Consider the following 21,245-nt stretch of genomic DNA (forward strand, 5'->3'; position numbering starts at 1 on the left):
AAATTTGTCGCATAACAAATTGAGGGAGATTTTTCTGTAATTCTATGACCAAACTTTGCATCTGCACAGTTCTTCCAGTAAATGTGTTTTTGTTAAAATGTAACATTTTGAAATCAATACATTTTAAAGTGAAAAAAAACGGAGTCTCCGTGTAATTCCATTATTGTGGAATTGCCCTAATGCAAGCCAATAAAGTCCTTATCATCCACTTTGGTCAGCTAACACCCCAATGGAGACAGGTTTCCTGATTTAAATATCACAATACAATTCCCTAACCATGTCAAAGTTTTCCCTCAAACACACTTGGATACTTACGGTTGGTGCCAATTTTCATACAAGGGTGATATTGAGAGCTTCAAGTTCCTTGGTGTACACATCACCAAACTACGGGCACTTTAAGCATACATACATATATGTGTATGTACACACACACACATACACACACACACTTGAAGTCGGAAGTTTACATACACTTAGGTTGGAGACATTAAAACTAATTTATCAACCACTCCACAAGTATCTTGTTAACAAACTATAGTTTTGGCAAGTCGGTGAGGACATCTACTTTGTGCATGACACAAGTAATTTTTCCAACAATTGTTTACAGACAGAATATTTCACTGTATCACAATTCCAGTGAGTCAGAAGATTACATACACTAAGTTGACTGTGCCTTTAAACAGCTTTGAAAATTCCAGAAAAGGATGTCATTGTTACGCACGCCTCTGTGAAGAGGGAACGCAACACCCTGCTACAACTCAACTCCCCATGAAGTGAAAGAGGTATGGGACTGTAGGTATGAGTAAGGATGACAAAGGCAGAGAGAGTGGTGCAAGGAATTTATTCCGTCACACGGTAATATGGGGAAAAGGGGCTGGACGGAACCAAAGCAAAGAAAGTAAATCTCAAAGCCCCCTCTCCTACCTTACCTGCCTACCAACTACTTACCTAATTCAGCACCACCTGGTGCCCTAACCAAAATACAGAGGGTGGTCCGCCCAGGTCTTACCTAGTGTGCCTAGACAGTGAATACACTACGGGTATATGTATGCCCGCGGGCCTCTTGCCTAAGCACTCCCTAGGTGCCTTCCCCTTCCCCCCTGGGAACAAATGAAACACAATAATAAACTTCACAACAAAACCTGAGACAACTAACTCAGGACATTAAAGAAGCTCTGACAAAGCAACAAACACAGAACATACCAAAGCTGCTCCCAACAACAACTAACATAGTACATACTAACTCTGTTCGCAACAACCAACATGATATAACCCTCAGCCATCAACCTCCTCTCTCAACAATCATCTTTCAGCAATGACGTCCCACTGAGAATAACCAACACAGTATATAACCCATAGCCATCAGCCTCCTCTCTCAGCAATGAGCTTTCTCTCAGCAATGAGCTTTCTCTCAGCAATGAGCTTTCTCTCAGCAATGATCTCTCAGCAATGACCTCCCAGCAATGACCTCCCAGCAATGATCTCTCTTCTGAACGGAACACACATACAGCTGTACATGCAAATACACAAACCACAACACAGAAACTGGGGAACGTAACAGTCATGGCTTTAGAAGCTTCTGATAGGCTAAACAATAATACGCAAGTGTAAACACCATGGGACCACGCAGCTATCATACCGCTCAGAAAGGAGACACGTTCTGTCTCCTAGAGATGAACGTACTTTGGTGCGAAAAGTGCAAATCAATCCCAGAACAACAGCAAAGGACCTTGTAAAGATGCTGGAGGAAACAGGTAAAAAGTATCTATATCCACAGCAAAACGAGTCCTATATTGAAATAACCTGAAAGGCCGCTCAGGAAGGAAGAAGCCACTGCTCCTAAATCGGCATAAAAAAATCAGACCACGGTTTGCAACTGCACATGGGGACAAATATCGTACTTTTTGGAGAAATGTCCTTTGGTCTGATGAAACAAAACAGAACTGTTTGGCCATAATGACCATTGTTATATTTGGAGGAAAAAGGAGGAGACTTGTAAGCCGAAGAACACCATCCCAACTATGAAGCACGGGAGTGGCAGCATCATGGGGGTGCTTTGCTGCAGGAGGGACAGGTGCACTTCACAAAATAGATGACATCATGTGGGAGGAAAATTATGTGGATATATTGAAGCAAAATCTCAAGACATCAGTCAGGAAGTTAAAGCTTGGTCGCAAATGGGTCAACAATTTAAAGGCAATGCTACCAAATACTAATTGAGTGTATGTAAACTTCTGACCCACTGGGAATGTGATGAAAGAATCATTCTCTCTACTATTATTCTGACATTTTATATTCTTAAAATAAAGTGGTGATCCTAACTGACCTAAGACAGGGAAATGTTTCCTAGGATTAAATGTCAGGAATTGTGAATATAATATATAATTTTCTTAGTTTTAATCAACATAAATACTTTTCTCATTTTGTCAGGAACCATAAACTGGTATTGGTTGTGACCAATTTCAATCGACAATACAGGGATTTTACTCTGTTTGCCCAGAACACCTTCTACAGATGTATTTACATAAAACGTTTAATTTTAGTTTAAAACTATATGAGAAACACAATGGGTTTTTTGATTATTTGATTTATCTATCACATTAAGACAATTATTTTAATTCCTTAATCCATAAATATGGGGCTGTGCTGGCTGTGCTTGTATTCCTGCACAGAGGCTACCTACCATCAAGAATTACATTTTTTGTATTTTTTTTTATATACAGTGCATTCGGAAAGTATTCAGACCCCTTCCCTTTAACCACATTTTGTTACGTTACAGCCTTATTCTAAAATTGATTAATTTAAAGGATTTCCTCATCAATCTACACACAATACCCCACAATGACAAAGCGAAAACAGGTTTCTAATTTCTTTAGCAAATTTATAAAAAACAAACACCTTATTTACATAAGTATTCAGACTCTTTGCCATGAGACTCGAAATAGAGCTCAGGTGCATCCTGTTTCCATTCATCATTCTTGAGATGTTTCTACAACTTGATTGGAGTCCACCTGTGGTAAATTCAATAGATTGGATATGATTTGAAAAGGCACACACCTGTCTATATAAGGTTCTACAGTTGGCAGTGCATGTCAGAGAAAAAACCAAGCCATGAGGTCGAAGGATTTGTCCATAGAGCTCCGAGACAGGATTGTGCCGAGGCACAGATCTGGGAAGGGTACCAACAAATTTCACAGCCGAGGCTGTGCAAGAAATCCTGTCGGTGGATGTTACCCCTTCACAGGACCCCGAGGCTGTGTAGGGATTTATTTTGGATAATTAATTGGGTTGTTCAAGCCCTGGATGCTGATTGGCTGACAGCCGTATACCATAGGTATGATAAAGCATGTATGTAGTATATGGCCAATGCCTGTATCCAGGCACTCTGCGTTGCGTCGTACATAAGAAAAACCGTTAACCGTTGTATATTGGCCATATACCACACCCCCCCGTGACTTATTTGTTAAGTGGACTGATTGAAGTGGAATGGGTTTTGTTAATTTTAGTGTTTAATTTTGTATGATACCGTTTTTTTTTTGTTTCTTATTAAAAACTCCGTCCAGCTGGTGGCGGTAATGCATTGGATGCCAACCGCCGATAAACCCCATCGAAGAAGGTTGCGATTTTAGGATATATCCTAGGAACAAACTAGCAGCGATGGCAGAGTCTTTTCGGACGTATTTTATGATGCACCAAAATGGACACGCTGTTTTCCATTTCTAGTACTGTATTTTTTTTTAACGAATGAGCTTGCGAAATGCGGATTTAAACTGAGTAAATATTTTAACACATCTCAGGAGTAAGAGCTTGAATTAACGACGGTACCATTTACGATGTTTTCGAAATCGTTCCGTGTCAAGTCCAACACAGTGATCAAAGGATCCGACAGGTGAGGAGAGTCCCTTGTTCCATTTGCCAGTTATAGGCTGGCAGGGCAAACCCGTTTTAGGTTTATTTCTGTATATCACAGCAGGTTTTTGGACTCGGTCTGCGGTTTCTACCTGATTAAGTACAATACCATTGGAAATTAATGTTGACAGTTGGATTCCTAAAACTGAAGTTAAATGGTTTTGCTGCTTCCAGTTGAGACAACATTTAGATAAATGGCACAGTTACGTGTCCAAATCAGTAGCCAATATGCAGAAACAGTTCGTGATATTGAAGACTTAAAATGTACCATCTACACATACATGGGGATAAATAGTAACCGTATTACTTGAATGTATTAACTGCACACGCACCAAAACTGTACGGGTTTTGGTTTTAATACGTTCCAGTTGTTAATTGGAACAACATCCTCTATTCACTTCCTGATGAACCCAGTCACCCATTCAGTGTATACGTCAATACCATTCTCAGAGGCGAGAATTCACTGGTATTTACAGTGCATTCAGAGATGATTCAGACCCCTTGACTTTTTCCACATTTTGTTACATTACAGCCTTATTTCAAAATGGATTAAATTACATATTTTCCTCAATCTACACACAATACCCCCAGAATGGCAGTGAAAACCAGTTTAGACAGTTCAGCAAATGTATTAAAAATAAACATACCTTATTTACATAAGTATTCAGACCCTTTGATGAGACTTGAAATTGAGCTCAGGTGCATCCTGTTAACATTGATAATTCTTGAGATGTTTCTACAACTTGATTGGAGTCCACCTGTGGCAAATTCCATTGCTTAGCCATGACTTGGAAAGGCACACCTGTCTATATAAGGTCCCACAGTTGACAGTGCATGTCAGAGCAAAAACCAAGCCATTAGGTCGAAGGAATTGTCCTTAGAGCTCCGAGACAGGATTGTGTTGAGGCACAGCTCTGAGAAAGGGTACCAAAACAATTCTGCAGCATTGAATGTCCACAAGAACACAGTGGCCTCCATTTTTAAATGGAAGAAATGTAGAACCATCTAGACCAGGGGTTGTTAAACTTTTTCAGCCTGGGACCCAAGTGAGAAATATTGTGTTTTCCTGTGACCGAAGCTTAAGACACCTGCAACTATACGTAAACATCAGTACTTTTCATTGCTGTCATGCCTAAAACAAATGCAATATAGACAAATAACAATGAAATATAAATAGCTATTCATGTTTACCCCCCCCCCCCACCCCCATTAAAATCACTCTTGAAGTGCATTCTATAGTTTTCAGACCCCTTGACTTTTTCCACATTTATGTTACAGCCTTATTCTAAAATGGTAAATTGCATTTTTTCCCTCATCAATCTACACACAATACCCCATAATGACAAAGCACTAATACATTTTTAGAAATGTTTGCAAATGTCAAAAATGAAATATCACATTTACATAAGCATTCAGACCCTTTACTCAGTACTTTGTTGAAGCACCTTTGGCAGCGATTACAGCCTTTACTCTTCTTGGCTATGATGCTACAAGCTTGGCACACCTGTATTTGGAGAGTTTCTCACATATTCTCTGCAGATCCTCTCAAGCTCTGTCAGGTTGGAGGGGGAAGAGAGAGGGGTGGTGTCGCTGCACAGCTATTTTCAGGTCTCTCCAGAGATGTTGGATCAGGTTCAAGTCAGTACTCTGGCTGGGCCACGTAAGGACATTGACTTGTCCAGAAGCCACTCCTGTGTTGTTTTAGCTGTGTGCTTAGTGTTGTTGTCTTGTTGGAAGGTGAACCTTCGCCCCAGTCTAAGGTCCTGAGCACTCTGAAATAGGTTTTCATCAAGGATCTCTCTCTACTTTGCTCTGTTCATCTTTGCCTCGATCCTGACTAGTCTCCCAGTCCCTGCCGCTGAAAAACATCCCTACAGCATGATGCTGCCACCACCATGTTTAACTGTAGGAATGGTGCCAGGTTTCCTCCAGATGTGATGCTTGGGATTCAGGCAAAAGAGTTCATTCTTGGTTTCATCAGATCAGAGAATCTTGTTTCTCATGGTCTGACAATCCTTTAGATGCCTTTTGGCAAACCTCAAATGGACTGTCATGTGCCTTTTACTGAGGAGTGGCTTCCGTCTGGCCACTCTACCATAAAGGCCTGATTGGTGGAGTGCTGCAGAAAGGGTTGTCCTCCTGGAAGGTTCTCCCATCTCCACAGAGAAACTCTGAAGCTCTGTCAGAGTGATCATCAGGTTCTTGGTCACCTCTCTGACCAAAGCCCTTCTCCCCCGATTGCTCAGTTTGGCCAGGTGGGCAGCTCTAGGAATAGTGTTGGTCGTTCCACATTTCTTCCATTTAAGAATGATGGAGGCCAATGTGGTCTTGGGGAGCTTCAATGCTGCAGACATTTTTTTCGGTACCCTTCCCCAGATCTGTGGTGCGACGCAATCCTGTCTCGGAGCTCTACAGACAATTCCTTTGAACCTCAGTGCTTGGTTTTTGCTCTGACATACACTGTGAACTGTGGGACCTTTTATATAGACCGGTGTGCGCCTTTCCAAATCATGTCCAACCAATTGAATTTACCACAGGTGGACTCGAATCAAGTTGTAAAAACATCCCAAGGATTGTCAATGGAAACAGGATGCACCTGAACTCAATTTTGTGTCTCATAGCAAAGGGTCTGAATACTTATGTAAAAAAAAATATATGTTTTAATTAAATTTGCCAACATTTCTAAACCTGCTTTCGGTTTGTCATTATGGGGTATTTTTTTAGATTTAGGGTTTATTTTTTTTAAATCCAGCGTCTCGAGTGGCGCAGTGGTATATGGCACTGCATCTCAGTGCTAGTGGCGTCACTACAGACACCCTGGTTCGATTCCAGGCTGAATCACAAGCGGCCGTGATTGGGAGTCCCATAGGGTGGCGTGCAATTGGCCCAGCGTCGTCTGGTTTTGGCCGGTGTAGGCAGTCATTGTAAAGAATAATTTGTTCTTAACTGACTTGCCTAGTTAAATAAAGGTTCAATAAACAAATAATTTAAAAAAGACTAACGTAACAAAATGTGGGAGGGGTCTCAATACTTTCCCAGTGCACTGTACTCATCTGTCTAGGTTGGGACTTGTGGCAAACGGGACTCTATTTGATGACAGCGGTCATTTGATGACATCGGCTTGTTGAAACTACCACAACTCAAAAACCACATTGGGGCCTCCCGGGTGGCGCAGTGGTCTAGGGTACTACATTGCAGTGCTAGCTGTGCCACCAGAGGCTCTGGGTTCGCGCCCAGGCTCTGTCGCAGCCGGCCGCGACCGGGAGGTCCGTGGGGTGACGCACAATTGGCCTAGCGTCGTCCGGGTTAGGGAGGGTTTGGCCGGTAGGGATATCCTTGTCTCATCGCGCACCAGTGACTCCTGTGGCGGGCTGGGTGCAGTGCACGCTAACCATGTCGCCAGGTGCACGGTGTTTCCTCCGACACATTGGTGCGGCTGGCTTCCAGGTTGGATGCGCGCTGTGTTAAGAAGCAGTGCGGCTTGGGCGGTTGTGTTTCGGAGGACGCATGGCTTTCGACCTTTGTCTCTCCCGAGCCCATACTGGAGTTGTATATTATTGTAGTAACAAGATACCACGAAAAGGGGGTAAAAATTCAACAACAAAAAAACACATTGAAACTGGAGGTATTTTTACAGCACTGGTTAGAAAACAACCCGCAGAAGACCAACCGCTATGTTTTAAAGAGGAACTCAACACGTCAATTATTCATTGATTATCACTTTAAATTAAATAGAGTGAGAGGGGGGAGATGAGGTTGCACATCCTGTTTTAAAACTAACACGCCTCCAACACCACACATAATATGTACATCACCGGTTAGAGGACAACTTGTAGAAGACACACCTTTGCCTTCGATTCACAGGTGTCTTCTTGGGTAAGTCTAAGAGCTTTGCACACCTAGGATGTGCGATATTTGCCCATTGTATTATTTTCAAAATTCTTCAAGCTCTCAAAATTTTGGGGTTCATGGCTAGACAGCAATTTTCATGTCTTGCCATAGATTTTCAAGCAGATTTAAGTAAAAACTATAACTTGGCCACTCAGGAACATTCACTGTCTTCTTGGTAAGCAACTCAGTGTAGATTTGGCCTTGTGTTGAAGGTTATTGTCCTGCTGAAAGGTGAATTCCTCTCCTAGTCTCTGGTGTAAAGCAGACTGAAGCAGGTTTTCCTCCAGGATTTTGCCTGATGCAGCCACCATCACTGAGGAACTGCCTCATTTCCATGATTTGTTGTTGGGTTTGCCCCAAACATAAGGCTTTGTGTTGAGGCCCAAAGTTTTTTTTCTTTATTTTTTTCAGTATTACTTTAGTGCATAGAACAGGATGCTCCAGCCGGAGCACGCTAACCTGGATCTCTGCAACCTGAATGACACGTCTTCAAGCGTTTGCTTTCATAACCAGGGAGCTAGGCAGACTGCTGTCCACCCTTGTGGACTCGTCGCCAGGTCGGTCTTGTCCGATGACTCCAAACGGATGCTGAGAAAGCTCCCAGTGGTCCCTGGACTGCTCTTCGGCCCTGCGGCTGAATGGGCCAATCGAACATAGAAACCAGCTAAGTCAGGCTACACCACTGTGGAACTCACAGCCCAGAAACCAGGTGTCAGAGTCGTGGCAGAGGGATGCATGAACCTCGCCGCTCTCACTCGACCCAGCCATACACACACCCTTGCCAGCCCCAGACAGTGATGCAGCCACCCTTATTGGCATGGCTCTGAAATCCTGCACTACGAGGGCATGTATAAGACCTCAGCGCGTGGACAGCATAGGTACAGCATATCCCCTTATTGTATGGGACACTTAAATGTGCCTTTGGAGGCCATGCAATTCAGTACTCAACGATAAAACAAAGATCAAGAGTCCATATTAACAAAGGGAATTGAAGGACTAACAGTAGTTATATAGCAATAAAAACTGTACAATAGAGCCTCAGAATAAGTTACAGGAAAAACAAAGAAATAGAGGAACTTATTCAATAAAGACCCAGTGTAATATATTATAAAAAATAAAGCGAACTGGATGGAATATGTGGAAAAATTAAAAAGAACTGTGCAATCCTCAACATAGAAATGCTACCAAAAAAAATGTATTGAAACTTGTTACAAATGATGGAGTCACACAAGTAAAGTACTTCAATGTTTTTGTTTCAGTCTCCATCTCCACCAACCGATGTTAATTGTATGCATTTTCTTCCCTCTATTAATAATGTAAAATTAACGTCTGTACAGAAAGACTCATGTGAAGGCCAAATTACAGAGGAGGAACTTGATGCAATTAAAGCCTTTTAAGGCTGGGAACTCCAGGGCTGGAATGCATACCAGTGGAAGTATACCAAACTTTTGATATACTCAGAGGACCATTATTAGCATGTTTAAACCACTCCTATATAAACGGTAGATTATCAGACACTCAACAAGGTCTGATTTCATTATTACTGAAACAGGATCCAAGTTGTGTGTGTGTGATATACACTGCTCAAAAAAATAAAGGGAACACTTAACACAATGTAACTCTAAGTCAATCACACTTTTGTGAAATCAAATTGTCCACTTAGGAAGCAACACTGACAATAAATGTCACATGCTGTTGTGCAAATGGAATAGACAACCGGTGGAAATTATAGGCAATTAGCAAGACACCCCCAATAATAGAGTGGTTCTGCAGGTGATAACCACAGACCACTTCTCAGTTCCTATGCTTCCTGGCTGATGTTTTGGTCACTTTTGAATGCTGGTGGTGCTTTCACTCTAGTGGTAGCATGAGACGGAGTCTACAACCCACACAAGTGGCTCAGGTAGTGCAGCTCATCCAGGATGGCACATCAATGCGAGCTGTGGCAAGAAGGTTTGCTGTGTCTGTCAGCGTAGTGTCCAGAGCATGGAGGAGCTACCAGGAGACAGGCCAGTACATCAGGAGACGTGGAGGAGGCCGTAGGAGGGCAACAACCCAGCAGCAGGACCGCTACCTCCGCCTTTGTGCAAGGAGGAGCACTGCTAGAGCCCTGCAAAATGACCTCCAGCAGGCAGTAAAAACAAAGGTGTCATTGTATGCTGATGAATCATGTTTTCTTTATAAACCACAATTACAATCCCTCCACAGCCTCATAGAGGATCTAGATACTTTTGCTAACCTTTCTGGATTAAGTGTGCTATTATGTATTGGGTCACTAAAAAATGCTACATTTTCATTACCGTGTAGTTTACCAATAAAATAGTCTGACGGGGATGTGGACATACTCGGTATACATATCCCGAAAGAAAGATGATCTCACTCCAATAAATGTTTATAGAAAGTTAGCAAAAATAGATAAGATCTAAGAATTTGTGGAAATTCACTCTGATTTAACTATTTGCTTATGGTTGACCTGCCTTTTTAAAAGGTATGAACAAAAAATATAAACATGTATTTGGAATGGCAAGCCAGACAATTAAAAGGGCATATTTTATATAATGGGGGGCAGTGAAATAATCTGTAAACAATTTTCGGACAACTTGCTTGTCAGGCACAAAGTAGATGTCCTAACCGACTTGACAAAACTATAGTTTGTTAACAAGAAATTTGTGGAGTGGTTGAAAAACAAGTTTTATTGACTCCAACCTGTATGTAAACTTCCGACTTCAACTGTATTTACCCCAAAAATATATGGGGGATTGGAAAGGATGCAGACAATTACATTATTGCGTCCATCAATCTGTCTGCAATATTAAAGCTGATCCACCTCCTAAAAAGAAAAAGGTGAGCAGGGTGGCAGATTTCTTGTCGCCACAGAAACCATCCCCTGGGAGAATGGAGACTTCACCCACAAGCAGTGAAGATGATTTGGCAGCGGTTCAGAACAGCACATGTGGACCTGTTCGCCTCAGAGCAAACATCCCACTGTTCCCTCTGGTAGAGTCCAGGAGCCCCCTTGGCCAGAGGGCCTACTGTATGTTTTCCCTCCGACCTCCCCAAGTCTTCTGGAGGGAGAGCCATTGCAGCTCCCTCAGACAGGACCTGCTCACACAGTTGGACAGCATAATATGGCATCCCAGACCAACTACAGCTATGGGTGTGGCCTCTAAAGTATCCAACCCTCTACTGATCTGTTGCGATACTGCTATTATCGAGACGTTACAGAGCGCCAGAGCCCCATTGACCAGGATGATGTATGCTGGTCGCTGGAAGGTGTTTACCGAATGGTGCTCTACCAGGGCGGAGGACCCAGTGTCCTGCTGTGTATCTGTTTTACTGAGATTCCTTCAAAAACTATTGGACTCTGGTTGCTCTGCCTCTACCTTAAGAGACATACCTTTTATGGCATGCCTCTGCCATATCAGTTAACCATTTACGCATCAATGGAAATTCAGGGTCAGGGGCCCACAACCTCATCTGCTAATTCTTACAAGGTGTCCGCCGGCTGCATCCCCGAGACCATCTGTGCGGCATCCTGGGACACGACACTAGCATTGGAGGCTTTGACAAAACCTCCTTTCGAGCATTCGGAGAAGCCGTCTGAAAACGGCTTTCCTCTTAGCTTTTTCATCAGCAAAACGTGAGTGAGCTCCACTCGCTTTATATGAGCCCAGTCTGCCTACAATTGAAGGCAGAGATCTAGGCGTGACCTTAGGCAAAAAGGCTTGATTGGGCTGTAAGGTTTTATCACCTCTTCATTTCAATCAAGTCATCGAGCTGGTGACTTTACTGCCCCCCTCCTTGCAGATTGCGGAAGAGGAGCGAGCAAATCTCCTGTGTCCAATAAGTTCCTACAAACGCTATTTTGAAACGTCGTAGCACTACAGGAAGTCAGACCGGCTGTTTCTGTGCTTCGGTGGGAAGTCAAAAGGCCTTGCGTTGTCCAAGCAGAGGATTTCACACTGGCTTGTGGATGTCCATATATGGTCCCACAGTTGACTGTGCATGTCAGAGCAAAAACCACGACATGAGGTCAAAGGAATTGTCTGTAGAGCTCCGAGACAGGATTGTGTCGAGGCACAGATCTGGGGAAGGGTACCAAAACATTTCTGCTTTATTGAAGTTACCCAAGAACACAGTGACCTCCATTCTTAAATGGAAGATGCTTGGAACCACCAAGACTCTTCCTAGAGCTGGCTGCTGAGCTAAACTGAACAATCGGGGGAGAAGGGTCTTGAGTCAGGGAGGTGACCAAGAACCCGATGGTGACTGACAGAGCTCCAGAGTTCCTCTGTGGAGATGGTTGTCCTTCGTGAAAGTTCTCCCATCTCTGCAGCACTCCACCAATCAGGCCTTTTATGGTAGAGTGGCCAGATGGAAGCCACTCCTCAGGAAAAGACACACAACATCCCACTTGGAGTTTGCCAAAATGTACCCAAAGGACTCTGACCATAAGAAGCAAGGTTCTCTGGTCCGACAACTATGATTGAACTCTTTGGCCTCAATGCCTAACTTCACGTCTGGAGGAAACCTGGCACCATCCCTACAGTGAAGCATGGTGGTGGCAGCATCATGCAGTGGGCATGTTTTTCAGGGGCAGGGACTGGGAGACTAGTCAGGTTCAAGGGAAAGATAAATGGAGTAAAGTACAGAGATCCTTGATGAGAACTTAATCCAGAGTGCTCGGAACCTCAGACTGGGGCGAATGCAGGAGTGGCTTCGGACAAGTCTCGGACTATCCCTGAGTGGCCCAGCCAGAGCCTGGCCTTGAACCCGATCTAATATCTCTGGAGAGACCTGAAAATAGCTGTGCATCGATGCTCACCATCCAACTTGACAGATCTGCAGAGAAGTATGAGCGAGATTCCCCAAATACAGGTATGCCAAGCTGGTAGCGTCATACCCAAGAAGACTTGTGGCTGTAATCACTGCCAAAGGTGCTTCAACAAAGTACTTTGTAAAAGGTCTGAATACTTATTTAAATGTGATATTTTCAGTTTATTTTTAATACATTTGCAGAAATATCTAATGTCATTATGGGGTATTGTGTGTAGATTGAGGACACTTGTTTCATCCATTTTAGAATAAGGCTGTAATTGAATTAAATGTGGAAAAAGTCAAGGGGTCTGGATACTTCATGGATGCACTGTATAGTCAAAGGACCTTAAATGTTCTGTTTAGAGGTGAATTGGCTCTGGAAGCCAAAACAGCCGAATACTGTCTTAATGGGAATCAAATTGCTTCTCAATTACGGTACGTACGGTTCTTGAAACCTAAAGACCTCTACTTTCATATAATATCAAAATATACACTTACTGGACACTTTTTAACTGGTTTTAACACAATTGCAGCCGACAGTATTTTTCAGTGACCACACGGTTGTGGCGTCAGTCTTCCGTTTACACACAGGTGTTTGGAGATGCAGAAATCTAATTAGCGCTGGTATGCCTGTCTTCCATCTCTTTTCCGTGAACAAGTGCTATAATATGGCTGTGTGGTAACCCTATGAAGGTGTGTAGTAATTAAACATTTTGTTTTTTGAAAAAGATTTCTCACTGATATTGTGTTCCTTATGTTTCCAAAACAATACTGGAAGGGATGCCTGTTCACATTTAGAGAATGCCTCGGGGCTCTTAACAAAAGTCCCCCATGAAATGCGTATTGATCCCCCTTCATCAGTAGACGCTAAAGATAGTTAGCGTCTATGATTAGTGTAGATGGGTAGCTATCTGCTATTATTAGCAACACTGGCATATTTACACTGCAGCGTTGCTCGCTCTTGTATTGGGTTGCACAAAACCTGTCGGTGGGAAGCCAGAAGTTAAATCAAATTACGACTTACTGTGCCGGCAGATGGCGATGAGGCGACTAAATATGGCCATCTGCCGGCCTTTGGACTACTGGAGATTAGATAAATCTAGGTTTTGGATATCTGACCTGTTCCATTTCCTACTCACAGAACTAAGATGCAGGTGGTGGTTGTGATTCAGTTATTATAGGCTTGTGGAAATGAAAGCATAACATTTCCTGAAAACAATTTCAGATAACATTTCATATCACCTCTCTACCCACCTTAGGAGGAAGCTGAAAGCGGACATATCCACAGCCTTTCCCTCTCTGTCTGTGGAGGACTTGTCCGAGTTGGTCCCAAACAAGGAGGAGCTGAATGTCGTGAAGATTTATGCCCACAAGGGAGATGCAGTGACCCTCTACGTGCTTCATAAGAACCCAGTGTTGTTTGAGCTGGAGAAATGTCTCTATCCCACAGGTAGGGTTACAGTCAAGTGGCAGATGCACTGACCATATAATTCAGGAAAAAAAAGTGAAATCTTGACGGTACAGTATGTCTTGTTGTTTTTCAGTGTATACGCTTTGGCGTTATCCCCATGTCTTGCCAACATTCACAACATGGCCTCCAGTGCTACAGAAGCTGTCTGGAGGGGCAGGTACGGTTATTTGTCTGATGTAAAACCTGGACTAATATTAATCAATGTATCAGTCATTAACATGTATTGTCAAACTCTCTCCTCCCTGCTCCTCCACAGATCTCATGCTGCCTGGAGTGGTGGTGCCTCTAAGTGGGATCCCAGAGGTGAAGAAGGGGGACTGCTGTGCTGTTAAAGTTGTTAGCAACAGGTAGGGCTAAGCCATACATCAGAAGGAAGTTGATCGACTGAAGCCGTTTGTGGCTGTTACCGCTGTCTATAATGAACACATAGGCTTCATATTCTGTCATTGTCATTCTCACAATGTCCTGGTTGCTTCCAGGGCTCCCATGGCAGTGGGCACTGCCACCATGTCCAGTGCTGAGATGAGGAGCTTGGACATGAAGGGCAGAGGGGTGTCAGTCCTCCACACCTACATGGACAGCCTGTGGTGAGTGCCTGGTCAACCTCAACACACACACTGAGGCATGGTCAGACTGTCAATTACTATTACCCTGACACATTTGTTTGTCAATAGCTAGTTTTTCACCCAGTTTGGACAGTCTGACTCTTAAAGGGAGTGCTCCTAATCTCAGTTTTTTACCTGTATAAAAGACACCTGTCCACAGAAGCAATCAATCAATCAGATTCCAAACTCTCCACCATGGCCAAGACCAAAGTGCTCTCCAAGGATGTCAGGGACAAGATTGTAGACCTACACAAGGCTGGAATGGGATACAAGACCATCGCGAAGCAGCTTGGTGAGAAGGTAACCCTTCGGCCTGGGGCTCCATGCAAGATCTCACCTCGTGGAGTTGCAATGATCATGAGAACGGTGAGGAATCAGCCCAGAACTACACAGGAGGATATTGTCAATGATCTCAAGGCAGCTGGGACCATAGTCACCAAGAAAACAATTGGTAACCCACTACGCCATGAAGGACTGAAATCCTGCAGCTCCCGCAAGGTCCCCCTGCTCAAGAAAGCACATATACATGCCCGTCTGAAGTTTGACAATTAACATCTGAATGATTCAGAGGACAACTAAGTATTGTGGTCAGATGAGACCAAAATGGAGCTCTTTGGCATCAACTCAACTCGCCGTGTTTGGAGGAGGAGGAATGCTGCCTATGACCCTAAGAACACCATCCCCACCGTCAAACATGGAGGTGGAAACATTATGCTTTGGGGGTGTCTTTCTGCTAAGGGGACAGGACAACTTCACCGCATCAAAGGGATGATGGACGGGACCATGTACCGTCAAATCTTGGGTGAGAACCTCCATCCCTCAGCCAGGGCATTGAAAATGGGTTGTGGATGGGTATTCCGGCATGACAAGGACCCAAAACACACTGCCAAGGCAACAAAGGAGTGGCTCAAGAAGAAGCACATTAAGGTTCTGGAGTGGCCTAGCCAGTCTCCAGACCTTAATCCCATAGAAAATCTGTGGAGGGAGCTGAAGGTTCGAGTTGCCAAACGTCAGCCTCGAAACCTTAATGACTTGGAGAAGATCTGCGAAGAGGAGGGGTCAAATACTTATTTCCCACATTAAAATGCAAATCAATTTATAACACTTTTGACCAGCGTTTTTCAGGATTTTTTTTGTTCTGTCTCTCACTGTTCAAATAAACCTACCATTTAAAATTATAGACTGATAATTTCTTTGTCAGTGGGCAAACGTACAAAATCAGCAGGGGATCAAATTATTTTTTCCCTCACTGTATATCAATATTTGTGCATAGTTATTTCCACCACCATTTATTGCATAATTCATTTTACAGACACAAAAAGATCCCACCATGTCGAACAAACAGATTATCTGTCGACATTTATAAAATTGTAACGCAACTTCCTGTTTCCATCACAGTTGTCGTGATTTTTATACGGTATGACTTTACACGCATAAAAACTGTGGATGGAAACCTGGTTCGTGTTACACTATTTTATTTTTAGGGCATTTGGAGACAAGTCTGGTCCTCCCTCCATTCCTGATGTGGACACTGAGGGTGTCGAGGCAACCTATGAAGAAGAGGAGGAGGAGGAGGATGATGATGATGAGGCAACAGAGGGGGGTGAAGAGGAACCCTGTCCCAACCGTGTCCCAGATGCCCCCTGCCCTGGTATCCAGGAGCTCAGCCTGGCTGACAGGGAGGAGGGGGAGCACGGGAAAGAGGAAGGAGAAGACCCAGAGGACCTGAGAAGCCCACAAGGTAGCTATTACTGCTCAACTGGAGATCCAGGGAGAGGAGAGTTTGGCAGTTTATTATATGTGTCCATGTGTTTGGGTCTAAGGGAATTGAGAAGAGTTCTGTCTATGTAATTCCAACCTAATTACATTGTCCTTAATAAATCAAAATCCTTAAAACAAAGAGATTGATGGCAAACATATTTGATATTAAGTGTCTTTTATTGAAAGCAGGCATCTTATTGCATATGAGTCATGAATTGACAAACCAAAAAAAGAGACACTTCCAGGATATCTCACAAACATAGTCCTGTCCTTACAGAGCAGATGGATGCCCTGCTGCTGCAGTGTTTCCTCCAGGCGCTCAAGAGCAAAGTGAAGAAGTCAGAGCTCCCCCTGCTGACCAGTAGCTTCCTGCGCATCCACATGTTCTCCTGCTGGTAAACACGACTCGGGGACATTGAGTTTCCCACTGACATCCGTGCATAAATACAAAAGAGTTCTGTGTATCTGGCCTGTCTCAAGTTAGGATTCTGCTTAAAAGAAGTAGCTTTGAATTGAACACTCATATGAATTGTTGTTTTTACAGTCCAAGTGGAAAGCAACTTGACATCAAGAAATCAAGCTATAAAAAGGTAACCTCCGTCTTAGAATAAGTGGTCCTCGACATTTCATAATGCTATGATGTTTCTAATAAACTTGAATTTTGGAGAACGGATGGCAAAACCCAGACATTTTTAATTTGACTATCCATCAATGATCACTGAATTATCCTTTTAAATCCTAAATCTAATGTTTTTTCCCCAGTTATCCAAGTTCCTTCAGTGCATGCAGCAGCAGCACAGCCTGGTGAGGGTGAAGGAGCTGAGTAAAGGGGTGGAGAGCATTGTAGAGGTTGACTGGAAAAACCCAGAGTGAGTATAGCCTCTTCCACCTACGACATTTATGAAGGGACTTGAGATTAGCAATAGTGAAGTGTTTTACTACTTTCTGCTGCATCTAGACTGCGCTCATTCCGCACCCCAAAGGATCCTGGGATTGAGGAGGCCTCAGTGGAGGTGGGAAGAGCAGAGGGGGAGAAGCCCTACCACCCCCCTGAGATCACTACCCTCTACAGTGTGTCCTCTCGTCTGGAGCCTCTGTTTCAAGATGCCAAGAAGAGGTGAGTCTTGCATGCTTGCAAGCGTTCGTGTGTTTGTAGTCTGTAGTTTTTTTCTGTTTTCATTTTGTGTTATACTGACGTGTGTGTGTGTGTGTGTGTGTGTGTGCTCTCAAAGGAAAGGAACAGTACTCCAACCAGCGGAAGTGAGAGCAATCATCACAGATTATGTGAAGAGGAACGAGCTGGTGGATGAGAATAATAAAAAGTGAGACGATTGCGTGGTTTCAAAGCTCACACTTTCATTCATTATTTGAGACATGATTTTATGATTTGAGACGTTCAATATCCAGGTGTTTGGGAGATGCACTGCCAGTGCAAATGTGCCCCGAGAGAGTATCTGTTCAAGGTGGTAGCTATCAACAATCCAATATTAACAGTCTGTGTGAACTCTCCACCAGTTATGTCATCATTAACCCGATCCTATGTGACTGCCTACTGGAGAAGTCAGAGTACCAGGAGGTGGAGGCACTCAAGTGGGATGACCTCTTCAGCAGGTAAACAGCTATGGGTAGTGAAACATTGGCCTGAAGTCATGCTGCATCACTGGCCTTGGATTATGACTTAACACCACCATCTTGTGTCCACAGGACGCTATACAAAATGCAGCACTGCCACCAGCTGGTGTTCCCTGGCCAGCCACCCATAGTAAAGAAGGGCCACATTGAGCCCATAGACATCTCTGTGGCCTCCAGGGGCTCCAACAAGAAGGTACACCCATGACGACATGTTTACGAAACGCATGTTTTAAAGCAACACTCAATCTTTGATTTTTTTAAATAAAATATCCTTCAGTCCCTCCCTTTCTCCCTTCTCTTTAGGTGACAATGATAAAGAACCTGGAGGTGTATGGTCTGGACCCCATGGCTGTGTCAGTCGCCCTGCAGCACAGAGTCCAGGCCAGCTCAGCCCTGAACCCGGTTCCCGGCTCCAAGGACCGAGTCCTAGTCCAAATACAGGGAAACCAGGTCCAACAAGTCTGCAAACTTCTACTAGGTTGGCAAATATGGAAACCTCCGTCTTGTAATGTTTTGATTCCGGCTCTTGATTTAACAGGTGTTTATGTGCATAATTTCTAAGGATTTTTCACACTTTATTTTGCAGATAAGTATCAAATTCCCTGCAAGTACATCCAGGGACTAGACAACAAAGTTCAGAAGCCTGGGAGGAAGAAATAGTACGTCTTCAATCTTTCATCAACGAGTATGTATAGATGTGCAGAAAAGCCCAACAACAAAATGTTTATCATTCATGAAATAAAGTCTACTCCAGGATTTGGCTAAATTGGTGGTGTTCATGTTACATGATGCCTGTTCAGTAAGAATACACTACACAGTTAGAATATGACCTGGCCAAGCATCATCCTCTGGGTCTGTGGGTGGGGTTAACAATACCTGACATTGGGCCTTCTGTGACCATGGTTGCTTATGACAAAATGACCAAGTCATTAAAATATGACCGTAGAAACAGCCCTCATTAACGATACAATGCCCAGGACAAAATGACCAAGACCGAATGCAATAACCTCTCTGACAAAGTGTAGGGTTTGTAACTTATTACACTGCAAAATCAGTAGTTAAGCAGTAAACATGTCATTTACACTTTTGGAAGATTTGAATCATGGAAAAATACTGGTCAAGAGATGGAGCGTTGCCTCCGAAACCTACCATCACATAGTTCTGTAATTGAGTCACTGGTGAACTTCCATCAAAGGCTTTACAGAGGTGAAAAGTTATCAGGTTAAATAGATATCCTATTATTAGACCTTATCAGATTAAATAGCTTTGATTTCCTTTAAAAAAAAACATTTGTCATTAATGTATTGGTAATGTCCTTCCAAATGTGGTAGCCCATTTGAAAAAGAAATATATTGAAGAATTGTATTAAACTTTGAGTCACAATATAAGCACATTTAATACAATAGTAACTAACATGTTTTAAATGCGTTTTGCCCAATTCTATACAGTATATTTCATATTTACAGTGCGTAGTGACGGTCTACACACCCATTGCACAGTTCACATTTTGTGGCCTTTAAAATTTAAATCTAAAAAGGATATTTTATATTTTTCTTACCGCTCTACGTTACATTCTCAAAGTGAAGGAAAATGTTCCAAAAAAATTATTTAAATGGAACAGCTGTGAATTGTTTTGAATAAGATTCCACAAACCTTTCACAACTCTTAGGGCAACATACAGGTAATTGCCAAAATAAAGAAAATACCAACATAAATTATGTTAGTAGGGTGTTGCCACGTTCACGTTCACCTAGGGCTGGGTGGAATAAGAATATTTTGAAGATAAATACACAACAGAGAGGATGAGAGGACTTTAAAACTAGAGTACTAAACTAAATATAGTACTAATAGTCAATAGGGAATTATCAATGTAAATAGTTGGTCTTCAGTTCAACAGCTGTTTAGAGTCTGTGGAATGTCACTCCTGAACTCAGAGCTATGTGTGCTACGTTCTGTGCATTGAGTCATTGGCCAAGTTGTACTGCAAGGACTTCTGATTATGGTTATAAATGTCATCCTGTTCCTTTGTTCGGTGGAGGAAAGCTGACGACAGGGTAGACAGACTGATCTATCTCCCAACATCTTGATTTGTCCTTCTCAAATAAACCTATTTTTCTCCCCCTGATTTGCTTTGGAGTTTGTGTTATTGAAGAATAACAAATTGCTAACAGCGGTAAACCATTAAAAAAAAAACTATACCTGTATTCATTCACGGACTGGTTTGGATTTTCATGTTTGATTTGTTTCCATAATTATTTCCATCTGTTTTTATAGCCAGCAAGAAACTGCTAAAAAATGAGAACTGTTGTACTTGCTAGCACAAGTCAACTTCGGGAGGGCAACCATGCCAAATAGATAATTCTCAGTCGTCTTACTACCTCTAATGGGGAAAGTAAGGACTGTATTTGAAGATGAAAAATGCACAGTCAGAAAAAAATAGGCATACTAACATAAAAAAACACGTAAATGATAAAACATTGTAACAAATAACTATGCAAATGGAAAACCATTGGTCGAGTACCATAGTTACAAAAGAGGATTTTGATTCCTATGCAATGTTCTAGAAATAAGACAACTGACAGTGAAGTATTGTCCTACTTGTTTTTGGTTGAAGTTTGGTTGAACAGTATACAGCAATCAAATGGATTAAGCCCACAGTAAAACCACTTAGAATTAAGTTGCCATCCTAGGGTCATGCACGTCCCAAAAAGCATACTTAGAACGTTTTATTATTCAGAAATGTCAAAAGTGAGATACTGTAATATGATATTTGGGCCATATCGCCCAGCCCTACATTCACCGTATCGTGTTGTTGAACTGATCCCCCTAGCTTCACAGCTCGACGGTCGAGAGACATTTTGTTTGTCGTGAGACCAGGGAACCCCACGCTTCTCTCCGACTAGCAATATGCTAACTAGCTAGGCTAGTGCCATGAGCCCTGTGGTGGTCAGAGAGAGAGCCATGTGGCTCAACTTGTCTAGACTCTGTTGGGGATTAATCAGAATAGTTGGGTAACATAGATAAGATGTTTTATTTTTATTGCATGCTTATGTGAGATGTCATTAGAATGTCTATTTTTGGATAATACTGGTGGCCATTTGCAGTTATCTGTTCTCTGTCAGGGTTCAGTTACTTGGGCCGCAGAGAGGGGAGAGGTC

The 21,245-nt window shown here is 42.8% G+C and overlaps 1 protein-coding gene across 1 annotated transcript; it reads left to right on the forward strand.

The window, feature by feature from the left end:
* Positions 1-3,606: 3,606 nt before the first annotated feature.
* LOC139417218 (eukaryotic translation initiation factor 2D) lies at positions 3,607-18,853 on the forward strand. Its single transcript, XM_071166464.1, has 15 exons — positions 3,607-3,889; positions 13,878-14,068; positions 14,163-14,246; positions 14,346-14,436; positions 14,569-14,676; positions 16,179-16,435; positions 16,733-16,850; positions 17,000-17,045; positions 17,218-17,324; positions 17,414-17,572; positions 17,688-17,777; positions 17,971-18,066; positions 18,160-18,280; positions 18,391-18,565; positions 18,674-18,853. The coding sequence occupies exons 1-15, from the start codon at positions 3,834-3,836 to the stop codon at positions 18,745-18,747; spliced, it is 1,773 nt and encodes a 590-aa protein (XP_071022565.1). The 5' UTR covers positions 3,607-3,833; the 3' UTR covers positions 18,748-18,853.
* The last annotated feature ends 2,392 nt before the right edge of the window (positions 18,854-21,245 follow it).

This window comes from Oncorhynchus clarkii, chromosome 9 (assembly GCF_045791955.1).
Source record: "Oncorhynchus clarkii lewisi isolate Uvic-CL-2024 chromosome 9, UVic_Ocla_1.0, whole genome shotgun sequence".
NCBI classification, from domain to species: domain Eukaryota; kingdom Metazoa; phylum Chordata; class Actinopteri; order Salmoniformes; family Salmonidae; genus Oncorhynchus; species Oncorhynchus clarkii.